This window comes from Amorphotheca resinae (assembly GCF_003019875.1).
Source record: "Amorphotheca resinae ATCC 22711 unplaced genomic scaffold M430scaffold_6, whole genome shotgun sequence".
NCBI lineage: Eukaryota > Fungi > Ascomycota > Leotiomycetes > Helotiales > Amorphothecaceae > Amorphotheca > Amorphotheca resinae.
This window is the reverse complement of record NW_020194476.1, coordinates 1,622,763-1,638,727: the sequence shown is the minus strand read 5'-3', so window position 1 is coordinate 1,638,727 and position 15,965 is coordinate 1,622,763. Positions and strand designations below refer to the sequence as shown.

The 15,965-nt window shown below is 48.8% G+C and overlaps 9 protein-coding genes across 9 annotated transcripts; 5 read left to right on the top strand and 4 right to left on the bottom strand.

The window, feature by feature from the left end:
• Positions 1 to 283: 283 nt before the first annotated feature.
• On the bottom strand, positions 284 to 759 carry M430DRAFT_140317 (hypothetical protein; the record flags this gene model as incomplete). Its single annotated transcript, XM_024862658.1, has 3 exons — positions 654 to 759; positions 484 to 602; positions 284 to 431 (listed from the first exon to the last, which is right to left on the bottom strand). Exons 1-3 carry the CDS (start codon positions 711 to 713, stop codon positions 284 to 286), a joined length of 327 nt encoding a protein of 108 aa, XP_024721115.1. The 5' UTR covers positions 714 to 759.
• A 2,113-nt stretch (positions 760 to 2,872) lies between these two features.
• Positions 2,873 to 4,025, top strand: M430DRAFT_102237 (hypothetical protein; the record flags this gene model as incomplete). Its single annotated transcript, XM_024860778.1, has 3 exons — positions 2,873 to 3,318; positions 3,373 to 3,651; positions 3,713 to 4,025. Coding segments are annotated over 3 exons (1,038 nt in total), but the record flags the coding sequence as incomplete, so codon positions are not given.
• A 396-nt stretch (positions 4,026 to 4,421) lies between these two features.
• Positions 4,422 to 7,781, top strand: M430DRAFT_101646 (hypothetical protein; the record flags this gene model as incomplete). Its single annotated transcript, XM_024860732.1, has 3 exons — positions 4,422 to 4,690; positions 4,978 to 5,071; positions 5,148 to 7,781. 3 exons carry the CDS (start codon positions 4,422 to 4,424, stop codon positions 7,779 to 7,781), a joined length of 2,997 nt encoding a protein of 998 aa, XP_024721113.1.
• A 234-nt stretch (positions 7,782 to 8,015) lies between these two features.
• Positions 8,016 to 8,552, bottom strand: M430DRAFT_28163 (hypothetical protein; the record flags this gene model as incomplete). Its single annotated transcript, XM_024865766.1, has 1 exon — positions 8,016 to 8,552. The coding sequence occupies one exon, from the start codon at positions 8,550 to 8,552 to the stop codon at positions 8,016 to 8,018; it is 537 nt and encodes a 178-aa protein (XP_024721112.1).
• A 151-nt stretch (positions 8,553 to 8,703) lies between these two features.
• Positions 8,704 to 9,695, bottom strand: M430DRAFT_243555 (hypothetical protein). The gene is made up of 3 exons (XM_024865051.1): positions 9,366 to 9,695; positions 9,035 to 9,284; positions 8,704 to 8,977 (listed from the first exon to the last, which is right to left on the bottom strand). Exons 1-3 carry the CDS (start codon positions 9,576 to 9,578, stop codon positions 8,856 to 8,858), a joined length of 585 nt encoding a protein of 194 aa, XP_024721111.1. The 5' UTR covers positions 9,579 to 9,695; the 3' UTR covers positions 8,704 to 8,855.
• Positions 9,696 to 10,048: 353 nt separating this feature from the next.
• On the top strand, positions 10,049 to 10,545 carry M430DRAFT_102140 (hypothetical protein; the record flags this gene model as incomplete). Its single annotated transcript, XM_024860768.1, has 3 exons — positions 10,049 to 10,177; positions 10,231 to 10,333; positions 10,391 to 10,545. The coding sequence occupies 3 exons, from the start codon at positions 10,049 to 10,051 to the stop codon at positions 10,543 to 10,545; spliced, it is 387 nt and encodes a 128-aa protein (XP_024721110.1).
• A 234-nt stretch (positions 10,546 to 10,779) lies between these two features.
• M430DRAFT_28160 (hypothetical protein) lies at positions 10,780 to 11,418 on the bottom strand (the record flags this gene model as incomplete). The annotated part of the gene is made up of 3 exons (XM_024865765.1): positions 10,780 to 10,904; positions 10,959 to 11,289; positions 11,416 to 11,418. 3 exons carry the CDS (start codon positions 11,416 to 11,418, stop codon positions 10,780 to 10,782), a joined length of 459 nt encoding a protein of 152 aa, XP_024721109.1.
• Positions 11,419 to 11,668: 250 nt separating this feature from the next.
• On the top strand, positions 11,669 to 12,680 carry M430DRAFT_121577 (hypothetical protein). Its single transcript, XM_024861808.1, has 3 exons — positions 11,669 to 12,083; positions 12,267 to 12,336; positions 12,395 to 12,680. The coding sequence occupies exons 1-3, from the start codon at positions 11,951 to 11,953 to the stop codon at positions 12,582 to 12,584; spliced, it is 393 nt and encodes a 130-aa protein (XP_024721108.1). The 5' UTR covers positions 11,669 to 11,950; the 3' UTR covers positions 12,585 to 12,680.
• A 575-nt stretch (positions 12,681 to 13,255) lies between these two features.
• Positions 13,256 to 15,873, top strand: M430DRAFT_66751 (glycosyltransferase family 90 protein). Its single transcript, XM_024869243.1, has 2 exons — positions 13,256 to 15,514; positions 15,569 to 15,873. The coding sequence occupies exons 1-2, from the start codon at positions 13,665 to 13,667 to the stop codon at positions 15,621 to 15,623; spliced, it is 1,905 nt and encodes a 634-aa protein (XP_024721107.1). The 5' UTR covers positions 13,256 to 13,664; the 3' UTR covers positions 15,624 to 15,873.
• The last annotated feature ends 92 nt before the right edge of the window (positions 15,874 to 15,965 follow it).

The following is a 15,965-nucleotide window of genomic DNA, read 5'->3' as shown; positions in this document are numbered from 1 at the left end:
TCTCTTGGAGGAACTAGAAGTCACACGAAGATTGGAAGATCGAACAAAGATCGAACGAAGTCCTTGGGACAAGATGTGTTGCGGAACGAAGAGGAAGGAAAGATCGAAAGGAACTAGGAGAGGTACGTAGATGTAGGATTCGTATGTAGGCACAACGAACAGTCAAACAAGCAGGCGAGAATTTGCCGAGTGAATCTTGAAGATGCGTTCATACAGTTTTGAATTTTCAACATCTCATAAATGACTATGAAAACTTCCTTCTTTCCTCCTTTGATACACAACATCACAGCCTGGAGGCGAAACCACCAACAGGGGTCACGAACTTCAACTCGAAAGGAGCCGCCACCAATTCCTCATTCTCAAACTTCTTCGTAAGATCTTGATACTCCTTTGAGGCCATATGGGCATCCAATGAATCTTTGCTCTTATATCTGCATGAAGGTCAGCTATGTTGCCACAACTATTGCTAAGAAGGGCACTCACGTCTCAAGCATGATGATTTCTTCAGACCCGGGCTCTCCGGCGACGTTGACATGGTATCTCAACGTATCAGGCTCGGACTTGTGGACATGGTCCGCCATCTCTTTCATGAGCTCTAGAACCTGGCACTGTTATGAGCGGGGTCGATGTGGGGTAGAGGGTTGGCGACTCACCCGGTCCAACTTCCCGGGTTTCGGTTTGAAAGTTGCAACTAGGTTTATGTGGGAAGACATGACTATTATATGAGCGAGAGTAAAACGATCTTATCAACACAGAGTTACGAGTGCGGTTGTGAGGGGAAGCGGTTGAAGTTCTATTTAAGTGCTGATATTGTAAGCAGTCGTTGGGTTCTCCGCTTTTAATATGTAATCATGTACGGGGTAAACCTTACCAGGTACCTTATCCCCGGCATCGTACTCCGGGATTTAAACACGTGATAAAGCCCACATGGAAGGTTTATCATGGGAGAATGGAAGTTGTCATGTCTACAGATAGATAGATCGCTGATAGTTTATTAGATCAATATATAACAAGGGCATAGTGCCTAAGGTAGGAATAGTGTACTGCATAGAAACTTCAACAAAGCTGACACCATTTATGAGCATTCTTCTAGTGTTTCATTTACCCAATGTTTCAATTCTTTGCCCGAATCAGTTAATATTATGACATTGTCAACTCTGGCTTTTCAAGATTTTGAAGGGCGTTTCTGTAATTAGCAACCGGGTCTTCTCTACCTCCAGAATGTCTAGTACAATAAAAGAATATAACCCGGAGCTAATAGAGAGGCACGCATTTCTCTACTCTCATCCGAAGATTCTGCATAACATTGTAGCATAATCCCATCTAGGGATGCTCGATATTGCAAGATCACATTACAGCTTCTGATATATGGACTTCAACTCCTACTATATTAAACTTTTCGGACTTCTTAGAAGACACGGGATCACAATGACTGTAACAGAGGTCCTCAAATCCATCTCGGATTTCCCAGACTAAACCTATAGAGACGCTAGTCCTGTCCTGTTTTTATGTAGCAATAGTTATTCAGTGTTGATTCAGACTTCTGGTTGTCTGCTATACCTGCTTACCGGTGTTTACCTCCTGTACTGTATAACGTACCTATTCTCTGAAAGACAGACCATGCGAGCTCCGGGACACCTGCTAGACAGATATTCAACAAAAGTGTCTGAAAACGTCGATGACTTTATACAGAACTGCCTGTACTGTCTGCCTGTTCGTGGTCGCGTAATAAAGGGGAAGCGAGACATATTCACGAAAGCATTAACTTACCTACGGTAGGTACCTATCTACTCACTTTATTTGTCTGCACTCGCTTAAAAAGGGGAGAGCAAGTCGTTCCTGCCTAGTATTAACAACCACTTGGGCAAAGTTTCTAGTAGTTCTTCTCTACCTCATCCTCAAGCACACAAAACCTTTGTGTTTCAGCCACCCACAACCTTCCTTCTCCACAAAAACCCATCCTCCACCATGGAGTCCACCAAGGATATCAACAACATTGAGCAAGAGATCGCTGATATTGATCTTGGAGCTTTTCCTGTTGGCACGCCATCTCCTAACAACAGTGAGGATATCCAGAAGCCTGACACGACCCTAGTCAGATCTATTCAGATCAAATCCAACTATCCTCCCATAGATGGAAGTGGTATGTCTTCAATGGAGAGCTCTGCAGTCTTGGTGGCCTCATCAGATCCTAACACCAGTACTACTGGTATTGGCTTTAATGATGTGAAGTCAGACACAGATTCTGCTGGCTTCATGAATCCGCCAGATCTAACAGACGGTGTTGCCGCAGGCAACAGTCGAAATCCATCGGGTTCAATTGTTGTGGACTCTCTGGACCAAGACAACACTGCCAATAAACCCGACAAGCATCCAAAGTCACTGACAGACTCCGCCATCACTATGAGCACCCCATTTCTTCAACACACTGGCAATAAACCCGACAACAACCCAAAGTTACTCACAGACTCCGCCATCATGATGAACACCCCAGATCTTGAACACACTGCTACTGCAGCTGGCAGACATCAAGAGGAAGCAGTAGTCGACAGCGAGACGAGCACCTCAGACCTGGAAAGCAATGACACCGGAGCTGGCAAGCACCAAATTCCAGTGGATGAATCAACTGGCCAGATGAACATCTCAAGCCCAGGCAACACTCCAAACGATGACACCGGGCATATATTGACAGACTTCACAGATGGAGCATACAGTAGAGCAGCCGCTTCTGCGAAACCACTTTGTAAGTAAATACTACTCCATACTTGTGACAACTATGCTCACTACATAGCTAGCTCCGCTCTCCTCTACGGCCACCACATTCTCCATCACTGGACCGGGTTCTACAGGCTCTGCTGACACTGACCTTGGATGGGATCCTGATGTGCTTCTGGAATTGTCAGACACAGCGCGTGCAACACTGAAGATTTCAAGTATTCCTGGAAAGGATCTGGATACACTTGATACAATCCTGGAGGTCATGTTGGCTGACGAGCTTTCTTCGCAAGCCACTGAACTCAGGGTCATTGCTCGATCACGCTTCGACAAACTTATTGAAGAACTTGTGACTGATAAGAAACATCTGACTGGGAGCCCCAGATTGGCAGACATCATTTCAAAGGCCTCTTCATTGCAACATAAGTGGCAGCAACGATTCAAGGCAGCTTATTTCTCCATTGATGAAGATCGCCTCAAGGAAATGAAAGACGCTGGAGCGCTCCACGATGTTGTCCCCGAACAGGGAGACAGGAAAGTACCACATATATGGCGTGTAGTGAGAAGCACTCCCATGATGGATAGTGACATAAAGCCTGGAATGTGAGTTTCCTTCTAGAGATTATGTAGGCTAACCTTGCTGATCCCATTCTGCAGGTGGTGGCTCAATCTCACCTGCGCATTGCGTGATGGTGTTGTTAGCAGCGCTGATGAGTATGTGACCAAGTACCAAGGAGGAACGCTTGTATTGCCTCTGCTCACAGGCACCGAAGCTGATGGTCCCACTGTTGGTATGTACGAATACAAGAAGGAAGGCCCACTCAAAGAGATGCATCTCTTCCTAATGGTGGCGACTGGACATACCATCAGACTCCTCAGAGGCCATGCATTAAAGAGCAAGTATGCACCGGCAGCTGGAATTCGATATGATGGAGAGTAGGTCTCCTTTATCCCGCGACATGCACCAGAAGAGGATATGATGGCTAACTGCACACAGATATGTCATCAGGCAGTATGGTCACGGGTTTGATGACAGAAAGGGCATCTACAGCGTGAGATTAATACTTGATCAGGTCAAGGGCCAGGTGTGTCTGGACGATCTGCTTTCGATTCCGAGCCCTTCTCAACTAGATGACTGGCTGTTGTATAACAAGGTGATGGGAGACGACATCCGGTTACGGGAGGGGGACATTGTCTACAGCCAGTGGAAGCTTGCTGAGGAGCAGGAGGAGCAGGCGAGAGTGGAATGGCACCGCCGGGAGGCTGACCATGCCAAGTTTCTCCGAGAGCTGGGTCGATTTGGAAGATAAATGTGGCACATCTGGGTAACAAAGTGATGCAGAAAGGGTCATTACCATTGGCAATAGCTGAAGCAGGTATTGGAAAGGGCTCGCTGATGTCTCTCCAGGAGAAGAGGAAAGTTGAAGGATGAAGGATGAAGGATCCAGGACCTGCTTGATGCAATGATACAGTCGATGCTGCACGGGGATTACCTAATTAGCGGCATGGAAAGCCAAGGTTAAGGTCGGAGTTTAGAAATACCGACGCTAGCCCATTTACGTCTTTTCGACTGAATTTATTTCAATGTGGAAGCGGCGAGCCTTGTGCGCTCTGCAACAACGTTCTGACCTGATCTGATGTGCTTTGGCTTTTGCTTCTGAACCCGCAGCCTTCCAGGACAGTGAATCTGGGACGCCTTACCCAAGATGGCTAGCGCACCACCCCTCCAGGAAGCGGATCTGGGTCTTGAATCCCCCCGCAAACGCCAGAAGCTTGATTCCCCTCCACCATCGATATCGAGCATCGCGACCACCACAACACAGCCAATTGGTAAACCAGTTGCGAAGATGGACGAGCCGATGAACCCAATGGTCATCTCTGAGACTGGATTCCAGCCAGAGCGTGAAAAGCAATGCGCAATCATCCACTTCGTCAATGATTCGAACCCTGGTTTTACCGGTGTGTTGAAACAGAGGTACGCGTTCATGTTTCTCCTTTATGTTTCCTATGTGCTCTTCTGTCCTGTTTGATTTCAGCTTCAAAGCTTCACGCGTTGCTTCTCCTCAATTCATTACTTCGCTACTGGAGAGTGTTTGGTGGAGTCTCTGCTCCGTCTGCCTGAGGAGATGCAATGACTGCTGGAGGCGCGTGCCGCTGGCGCTCTGCTCTTCTTTCAACGCTGGCAAGGAGAAAGTGCTGCCAGTCATCCTCTAGTTTAGTTGAAGTTGTTTCCCTCCTCCATTTTCTAACATTAAAAACTAGATACACTGACTTCATTGTCAACGAGATCGCCCTTGATGGAAGTGTCATTCACCTCACTAATGACAAGGCCCCCAATTTTAAAGCTATCGCAATGGTAATTCTACTTCATATGACTTCAATGATGCCAATTTTGAGGTCTCTTTTGGTTCACTCTCTAACCATCCCAACAGGATGAAGCTCCTAGCAGCTCAAATCCTGCACAAGATACGACCAGTGCCCCCACTGCTTCGAAACCTGATGACAATGGCGAAGGCTCTGCAAAAGACGTCAAGCCAGATGAAGCTCCAGCTCCCGCAGGATCCAAGCCAGAAGGGTCGCCAATTACCTCTGTCGAAAAGCCTTCCGAAGGTACACAAAAGCCAGCCTTTGTTCTCAGTTCCGAGGATGATACAATTCTTGTGCAGTACTTCGGCGCCGCATTCAAAGATGAGCTCGTCAAATTTCATGAGAAGATTCTGGCCAAACCAGAGGCTAAGCCTGCTGTCTTTGGCTCCCTCCTATCGTCACCCATCACAGATCGAGTACTGCGTGGTCAGATTCATCAAAATATCCGTCGAATTTTTGACTCGAAAATCGAGACAACACTGATCGAGGATGATGTGATTAAGTTCACTGCTGCTCTGCCAGTCAAGCCACATCCAGAAGGATATGTTAGAAGACAGAATCCTCGGCAGCAGCGCTCCGGGCCAAAAGGCAAGCTGGGTTGGCAGGAACTGGGCGGAGAATACCTGCACTTCTCGCTCTACAAGGAGAATAAGAATACCTTGGAGGTAACATCCTTCTTGAGCCGTAAATTGCATGTTAAGCCGAAGGAGTTCGGCTTCGCAGGGACCAAAGACCGCAGAGCTGCGACCGTTCAACGTGTTAGCATCAAACGCCAGTATGCTGACAGATTGGCCTCACTGAATCGAGAGTTACGGAATGCTCGCGTCGGTGACTTCAAGTATGAGAAGCACGGACTTGAGCTTGGTGATCTTCAAGGTAATGAATTTACCATCACTCTGCGAGACTGCCATTTCGGGAACGATTTCCATCTTGAGGAAGCAGCTAGAGTACAATTTGCCAATGATGTTGTGGGCCAAGCCGTCGAGCACCTCAAAGTTCACGGTTTCATCAATTACTTTGGTTTACAGCGTTTTGGTACGTTTGATATTGGCACAGACGAAGTGGGGAAGAAGATTCTCAAAGAGGATTACGAAGGTGCTGTTTGGGCCATTCTCTCTTTTAACGAGGAGATCTTGGCTGCTGAACCAAACCCAGAGGCCCGCGGCAGTGACAAGATCGCCTCTGACTTTATTTACCGGGCACGTGCGATCGATCTTTTTAAGAAAACTGGTAAGTATCAGTCTTTGCCCCAGGCTTTCAGTGCCGAGCAAGCTATAATTCGCCATTTGAGTTCTGGCCAAAAGAGCAAAGATTATCTCGGAGCTATTATGGCAATCACTCGCAACATGCGAACTTTGTATCCGCATGCCTATCAATCTCTGGTCTGGAATACTGTTGCTAGTGAGCGTTGGTCTCGATACCGGGATCGAGTAATCAAAGGTGATCTCGTGATTGTTGACACCGAGGCAAAGAAGGCGGCTGCCCGACAGGATGAGGTTGACGAGAATGGCGAAGTTGTAGTCCATCCTGCAGAAGATGACGTTGGGCTTTCCCATGAAGACCTCTATCAGCGTGCACGACCACTTACTGCAGAGGAGGCAGACAGTGGCAGGTACACCATTTTTGACATCGTTTTGCCAACTCCGGGATTCGATGTTGAATATCCAGACAATGATATTGGCGATTTCTACAAGGAATTCATGGGAAGCGAACGCGGTGGAGGACTGGATCCTGCGAAGATGCGTCGGAACCAAAAGGACTTCAGTCTCAGTGGCAGCTATCGAAAGTTCCTGGGGCAGGTTGGAAAGAATCTGAGCTTCCAGATCCGTACCTACCATGAGGATACCGAGCAGCTAGTGGAAACGGATTTGGACAGGCTTAACAAGTCGAGGCCAAATTACCAGCGCTACGGAAGTCAGTACCAAAACAGTGGGCCTCAGAATGGTCGCGGCCGAGGCGCACGATATGATAACAGCGCAGGTCAGCATGGAGGACGGCAGAATGGCAACTGGTCCAATCAGCAGAATGGCCCCAACAACGATAATGCGCAACAGCCTCCGCCATCAACTGGTTCAACTTCGGGTCCACCGACTCCTGCTGTTCATCCCAACCTGGCCGCATGGCAAAATCTTCCCGCAAAGCTTGCTGCGGACGATGCGGCAGCAGCTGCTGCTTATGAGTTGAGGAAGCCTGCCAACCCTGATGATATCAAGCAACCAATCTACAAGGAGACATTCGTTGAGACCTCAGTGATTAACAATGAGGGAAGGCGTACTGGTTATCGATCAACCAAGTACATCGGAGCTGATGGCCAGGAATTGACAAAGGAAGAGGCCGATGCTATCAATGCTGCAAATGCAAAAATTGACGCAAAGGCCGAGGCAATGGAGTTGGATGCTTCCAATGCGGCTCTTAACGCAGCCACATTGACGTCGGCTGAAACTCCTACGCCGGCTCCTGGCTTACCAAGGAAGCGGTCAGCAGGGGACATGTCTTCGGCTGCGGCTGAACCCGCCAAGCCTATGGGTCTTTCAATGGATGGTGCTTGGGATAGCTTCGAGTATAGAGGGCCAGCTAAGATAGGTGTGATCATCAAGTTCACACTAGGACCAAGCATGTACGCGACCATGGCTCTGCGTGAGCTGATGAAAGCAGGGGGGGTCAAGACCTATAAGCCTGATTTCAGCAGTGGAGCATAGATGGATGACATGCAGTGGTCGACATAGAAGGATTGGAGCATGGGCATGGCTGGTTGGTATGATCTCGAATGATTGCAGATACATGATCGGAATTATGGGACAATACGCAAACTTGCACAGACAGGTGAAAGGATGGTTAACAAGCTGTTGTTGGGAGTAGATGATAGATACCAACAGCTAGCAAACAGAAGATCCATCCAAGTCCCAAGTCCCAATGATCACAGATATTTAATATTACGCACGGAACCTTCTATACCATTTCTTGCCCTTCTCCTCTCCTTCCTGAATCTCCGACTCTTTTGCCTTCTTCTTCTTCTTGGCCTTCTCCTCTTCTCTCCTCTTCTCCTCCTCCTTCATCTTCTTCTTCTCTTCCATCTCCTTCCTAAAAGCTCCCAACAACTCATGGAACCCCGAGTCATTGACACCCAGAGTCCTCCCACTTGGCTGTGCAGCGTCGAACCTTTCACACCACGCATCTCTCTCCTCCGCCTCTTTCAGCAGCTTAGCAACCCGGGCCTGCTCAACCGGCGACCCACAAATGACCGGGGCCGGAGTGGATATCTCTCTCGCGGTGACCTTTGGAAGGCATCGTCCTGCGACCACAGGCTTCCCCTCGGTAGTATAGGCTGGATTCTTGCCCTTGCTTGCCATCTGGACTCGTCTAGTCTCGGATTCCGCTTCCAGTTCGGGTTGGCTTTCGGGAATGGGCTTCAGGTGGGTGATTTGCGGCAGCGAGGTCGGGTTGCTGGAAGGCCTGCTGAAGAGGGGCATTGCTCTGTGGGATTTCGGGGGAGTGAGGACTGAGTGCGAGTTTGGAGGGATGAGGGAGAGGCAGAGTTCCTTTTTGTTGAAGAGCCGTCAAGTGCAGGGCAAGGGCGCTCCCGCTGCTAAGTATCAAGACTTGCCTATACTGTGTGTCTAATTCTAGTGTACCATGGATCTGGCTTGCGCCTGCGGGTATCTAAACGCCTTCCCATGCCTTGATATCTGTATTCATGACGCAAAACGCCTTCGTAATCGAGAATGCCAACCGGAAAAACTGCCGCATTTTACCAGAAATGGGCTGGGAGATTTCTATGCGCCTGTCTTGCGCCCAAATTGAGAGTAGAAGTTGGATTGCGAAACGTGGGAGCTCTTCCCCGTCTTCTCATCGAAAATATTGCATCCATGGATCGCGGCATGCGGTGGTGTATAAACTATATCTCATCAGAATCAGCTGCCACCTCCGATGTCAACGGGTGGGAGAGACGTACGATGTAAGCTCACAGCAACATTATCCGGGTCCGGATTGCTGATCTTGTGCAAGCCCAGATCATCACTCATATAAGTGAACATGCCCTCCCCATACAGCGTCTCCTTGATAACTTGGGGCTTCTCGTGCTCGGGGCTGGGGAAAGCGTACCGCGTTTCCTTCAGCGTGCCTTTCAGGATCTTCATCAGGCAATGTGCGTGTGCATGATCGTGAACTGCGCTACCTTTTCCGGGGGACCAGACTAGGACTAACTGCACCGTTGTGTCCGTTAGCTATCTGGGTCCTGGCCAAAGAGGTATTCAATTCAAACGGCGGGAAGGGCGGGGACCAACGAGATTGCTTTTGCCGTTTCCTTCATCGACCAAGTTGCGCGTGTAGCCACGGCTGAAATCGGCGAATGCGTATTTGGCCCAGTCGGCCTCGTTGGAGGTGTATTCTTCCATGAGGCTTCGTAGCTTTGGGACATCAACGTCGTCGGAGTCGAGGCCGGAAGATGGGCCTAGCGTCCTCGAGAGGTCGGCGACGAGTTTCTGAAATGGATCCATTGGCAATAGACAGTCCTCCTCCTGCTCCTAGGGTGCCTTGAGCTACGTAATGACTGCTTCTGAATACTTTGAAGCGCGAGAAGAGAGAGACCTTTGTACGGAACCCCGGGATTTTGAGGGGCGTTCCTGAGATACACGAACTAGATAAGAGAGCGGGAGGTACAGAGCGGAAGGGAGAATTGCAAAAGACGAACAAATGAAATGTGAAATGGACGGGAATAGATAAGGGAAGGGATTAATAATAATACAGTAATGGATCAGCAATCACGAACATTATTATTATGATTGTACAAATCGTTTTCAGTGTCAAGTGTTGCCCCGGCATGACGAGGCTGCCCCTCGGAAGGCTTTCTAATCGCCGCGAGGCAATTTTTAACGTGGGGCATGTTTTGCTGCTCCGCTATTGGAGCAAACGTGATCCCACTCGCCGTCGCCGTCATCCACTTCAACAACCCATTTGATACTCGACCATGGCACCGAAAGGCAAAGCTGCGGACAAAGGCGGTGCTGCAAAGGGGAAAGGGAAGGGTAAGGCAGATGAAGAGGAGAAGGGTGGCAAGGTTAAGGGAGCGCAGTTTATCAACGTTCGGCATATTCTGGTCTGTCTCTCGGCACGAGTATTGGACGAGACGGCAATCTGACAATCTCTCAGTGCGAGAAGCATAGCAAGAAAGAAGAAGCCCTTGCCAAGCTGAAGGCTGGCGCCAAGTTTGACGATGTCGCCAGGGAGTTTTCGGAGGATAAGGCCAGGGCAGGTATGCGTTTTGGAGAAAGCCTTGCACACCACCCGGGTCACTGACAGGATTTTCTAGGGGGATCACTAGGTTGGAAGAAGAGAGGAGATCTGGATCCTGCGTTCGAAGAGGCAGCTTTTGCACTAGAGGCCTCGACGACGGCGAGTCCAAAATACGTTGAGGTTAAAACTGGGTTTGGATATCACATCATAATGGTTGACGGACGTAAGTGATCATAGGATACACCCGAAACCTAAGGTTTCTAGGACGTAGAAAGGAGTTGGGCGCATCCGGAAAAGGAACAATCATAAAACATGGCACGTCGAGTTTCACAGACAAGTGGCGCCCATATGCGATTTTCATTCCCCGCCGACATGCATCCAAGTAGAGTACATTGTAAGAAAGCCCCAGCTTATGGCCAAATGTCTATCCGCTGCAAGCAAACTCCATTGTCCACCATGATTTTCTTACTGCTCGGTCTGGAAGTAGTTGAGGAGGATGGATCGCTCCTGGGACTCCTCACCCCAATCCTTGACAACAACGCAAGAGCAGTTGACAACCTTGCGTGCGTTTCCCTCACGGTCCAACACACCTATAAATACTCGTCAGTAACGTTGGCTTGAATACCGGTGTAGAGCTAACTTACACAAACCAGCCCACTCGCCCAATTGCTTTCCATCAGGAACCTTGATCAAGGGGATCTTGTGCTCTGAGCATAGCGCAACAACCAACTTCTTGTACGCCTCCTCTTCGCAAGCCTCGTTCAAGACGCACATGTGTGCTTGGCGTCTGTCCAGAGCCTTGGAAGCCTCACGCAGACCACGGGCAAGACCATCGTGCATCAGCGCAAGCTTGAGAACGCCCTTCAAAGCATCGAGAACGGACATTTGACCCTTGGATGCGGCATCTCCAGAGACTTCAACTTCGTCGGCCTCGGCGACCTCGGCGACGGGGGAGGTGGGTTCTTCAGTGTCGGACTATAGGAGTTCAATGTTAGTATATTGTCAAACTTCAAGAGCGCCTTGTGGAGGCACTGGCTGTTCGAACTCGTGCGATTGCTTGCGCCTGAGTAGAATTTACTCAGGAATTGATTCTGTACATACCATCGTGAATGGAAGGTGAGGGTCCTCAAAAAACTGGGTTTTTCTCTCCTTGTTTTCTCTTTTGTCAAGGCAAAGAGAAAATGGGATAAGAGGATGAGTTATCAAAGCGAACTTTACTGAATTTCAGTTGGTTGTGTGAGGGCTCGCCTAAACAGGAGCTCTTAGACTTCCGCTTAGGTAAGCGCGCACAGTCGAAAATTGACTAAAGCGTGGCCTCACGATTTCAAGCTCGAAATTTTCTTTTTCACAATCAACACCACAGACTTTTTCGAGGTATGTATACATATATGCCTTCAAGTTATATATTCGAGTGTCCTTCATGATAGGCAGAGAGAGAATCGACATCTACTCAACTTGCGATGCGACCAAAGCAATTGAAAGATGTCGACACTACTCTTCTCCTTTTCGACGAGCTGAAGAACCCTCTTGTCAATCATGAGGGCACTCTCCATGCTCAGAGCCCATGAAGGCTAACAACAGCTTCCGCAGATACCTCATTTCCAAGTCCACGATTTGAGAATCTCAATCCGCCAAAATGGTTAGAACTTCAGTCCTCAACGATGCGCTCAACGCCATCAACAACGCCGAGAAGTCTGGAAAGCGCCAAGTTCTCATCCGACCCAGCTCCAAGGTCATCGTCAAGTTCCTCTCTGTCATGCAGAAGCACGGTATGTAACCAATGGATTTCATTCATCCTATTCGGCATGATAACTAGATGACGGTCTCAATGCCTACGACCATAGTCCTTTAAGTTGCCGATATATTATATCTTGCGAAGATCTTACACGTTCTCTGACTACTTTCCTGATGTTATACGTTTAATCTTTCGCAACATACTGATTATTTTTAAGGTTACATTGGCGAGTTCGAGGAGGTCGATGACCACCGCTCTGGCAAGATTGTCATCCAGTTGAACGGCCGGTAAGAGTCCCACATTGAAACGGAGGACACGACGGTGGTTGCTAATTTTAATTGATAGTCTTAACAAGACTGGTGTCATCTCTCCCCGCTACAACGTCCGTCTCACCGATCTCGAGGAGTGGGTTGTCAAGCTCCTGCCATCCCGTCAATTCGGTTACATTGTGCTCACCACCTCGGCCGGTATCATGGACCACGAGGAGGCCAGACGCAAGCACGTTGCAGGAAAGATCATTGGTTTCTTCTACTAGACGGCATATAAAGGGGGCGTTTGGAGTATCATGAGCATGTACCTATCTAGTGCCGAGCCTGGAGTAATATCCAGCGCCTCGAGCAGATGATACCCTATGTTTTCTTGCTTATGCAAGATTCGAAGTCCTTGAAAGAAGGATAGATAGCTCTGCATCAACAGTTAATTAAACTCGTGATCTCCCAACTGTATTATCATTGCACGTTACTTTGATTTGCTTATTGATCACCCTGCTTCGGCTCACGAGAGTGGACGCCCAGCAGGGATTTCGGCGGGCCAGTGGGCAGTCTGGTGGAAAGGCAGCTTGGCATGCTAAAACGATCACTGCTCATGCCTCATGGTTTCATGATAGCCCACGGGAATAATAGATTGTGCAATGTACTGTACTCAAAAGAGAAGAAGAGTAAACTTCCTATCCACTTCGATGCATACCTTCATATATCCTTTTGGATCTTCCAAGCCGTCGTCAATATTGGCTTTTCCAGAATTTACCACTCGATGTTGGAAGGGTCCTCGAGGAGAGCCAAGGAATTTACCGAAGATGCCAACCTCCGGACAGTAAGATTCCAGACTCTGTAATGCATACAGTTCGAACTTATCCAGCAGTTATCCAATTGATCGGAAATCATTCTGATACTCGCATCCTCTCTCTCCCCTCCCCCTCCCCCATCCCCCTCCCCAGACCACTCACCGTCGTTGGTTGGGGTTGAAGCAACATTTGCCGAAATCATTCTCCCTTTTATTAGGCGCACCCGTGAGCCGCACTTGACAGGACGACGGGCCCTGTTCTAGAAGGTCCGTGGCAAGGGCCCTCAGGCACATGATGAGAGGCTAAAATCAAGGGCGAACAATTTTGGGATACTCCTCCAGCCAACGACTCAAGCTGGAAGCATTATCCTGCTTCCTTTCTCTCAATTGTTCTTCCACCGGCTCCCATGCAGGTTCGCGACACAGTCCGGTGTACACGCGGGATCCCGACAGCGTCCCCAGAGCAAGGATCTAGAATAGATTTGGACCAGGGGCCACACGTCCCGCGGCAATCAAGTTCAAGTACTTGAGGGACCCCCGACACTGCGGAAACATGTTTGCACGCCCTTCACCTTCGCTGTTCCAGCGCCATGACGATTCGAAGTTCCCCTCCTTTCACGCTGTTGTCATGAGAACGAGGAGAAGAATGCGGTCGCGGCAGTTCGTTACGACTTTGATTGCGTTGCTCACCTTCATTGCCTTCTCGATATACTGCCTGCGGGCGCCCTCAATCCCAACAAGTATTAAGAAGCACAGTCCGATACCCAAAGCACCGAAGCTGGCTTCTGCGCAGACTCCTGCTGCCGATACTGCGAAGCCAGAGCCGTATCACCTTGGCCAAAGCCACCCGATATGGCAACTGTCCAAGGACGCCGAGAGAAACTTCGAGGAAACATTACAAAGGCAGTCGAAATCTTTGGGGGAGGCAGTTAAAGAGTACCGACGGCGATATGGCATACCCCCTCCGCCGAACTTTGATAAGTGGTACAACTTTGCCAAAGCGAGGGGCGTTCAATTGATCGACGAGTATGATTCGATCCACCAGTCCTTGACTCCCTTCTGGGGACTCAAGCCTTCGACAATAAGGGGGCGGGCGCGAGAAGCACAGGGGTTTAATAATAATCTGTTAAATTTAATGATTAGGAATGGGGAGGTCGCGAGGATGCAAGGTGGGGGCGAATGGCAGCAGGAGGCTACGCAAGGGATGATGAGGAAGTTTATCCAATATTTACCGGATATGGACCTCTGCTTCAACATCCACGACGAACCTCGCGTAATTGTACCATATGACGACCTTACGAGACTGGTAGCCACTGCGAAGAATGTTGCAATGCCAGCGGCGAATTCGGTTCCCAATCCAAGGAACTCATGGTCCCCTCGGCCCCCAGATGTTAACGACGGATCGTACATTGTGGAATACAAGACGACACGATTCAACACGTTTGCCCATCAGCCGACTTGGACACATTCAAGGATGTCATGCCCACCAGACAGTCCTGCGAGGGCACTAGAAGATGGTCCCAAGAAAGATAACTTTGAGAGCTACGCCGTCGGTGAATTGGGCTTTATTTATAACCAGACCGCATTCTCAGACATCTGCCAATCGCCATCTTTCAGCGAGACATATGGATTCTTTGACCGCCCGAATGCATTCAATATTGTCCATGACCTCTTCCCCATCTTCTCCCAGTCCAAAATATCCTCCTATTCCGACATTCTCTATCCATCTCCATGGTATTGGTATGGTAAGGTACCTTACGAAGAAGCAGCCGACATGAACTGGACCGAGAAAGAAGACAAGATGTACTGGAGAGGCTCTACAACCGGTGGTTTCAGTCGAGATGGTGGATGGAGACGTCAACACCGCCAGAGAGTCGTGACAAAAGTTAATGCTGTTGACCGGGCAAAGATCCTTATAAATCGAGGGGAGGAGTCTCATGAGGACTGGCAGGTCAAGGAAGTGCCGCGAAGCGATTTCAGAGAAATCTTCGACATCTTCTTCTCCTACATCGGGCAATGCGATCCAGGAGATTGCGACGCACAGCATGAGTTCTTCGATGTGAAAGAGGCTGCCAAGCAACAAGATGCGTGGAAATATAAGTACCTGCTTGATATAGATGGCAATGCATTCAGCGGGAGATTCTACGCGTTTCTGAAGAGCAGGAGCTTAGTATATAAATTGGCCATCTTCAGAGAGTGGCATGAGGAATGGTTGAAACCATGGGTGCATTTCATCCCATTGAGTCTAAGAGGTGATGAGTGGGTGGAGGCTGTAAGATGGTTTGCGGGCGAATCTTCGGGAAAAGCAGAGGCAGAACGGATAGCGCTTCAGGGGAGAGAGTGGGCGGATAAGGTGTTGAGGAATGAGGATTTAGAAGTCTGGTTCTTCAGACTATTACTAGAGTGAGTCCTCCTTTCTTTCTTTCCTTATGAGATATACTGATATGGGAATCACAGGTATGGTAGAGTGATTGATGACGATAGGGAGAACATAGGCTATGCGGGGCCTTAGAATCTGTAATTTTTTGTATGGATGTATTTTTTATTGTATGCATTATGAAGCGGCGAGCGTCTGCTCGCGCTTCTCATGAGATATGGGACACAAGATTGGAGTTACTGAGCATAGTCTTGCAGGATTGGAAACATGTATGTCCGATATACCCAGAGACCTATTCGAATTATCATTCGTATACGAATGTCTTAGCACAGTGCCGTCATTCAAGCAGGAACTTGATTTGCAGCGCTATGAATTTAATACTGTCATTTCTCGTGATCGGCAAGCAATGGTCGACACTTGGAGATAGGCACATACATACTACTTATCCCAGTGCTGTTATGAATTATGAGTGTACAG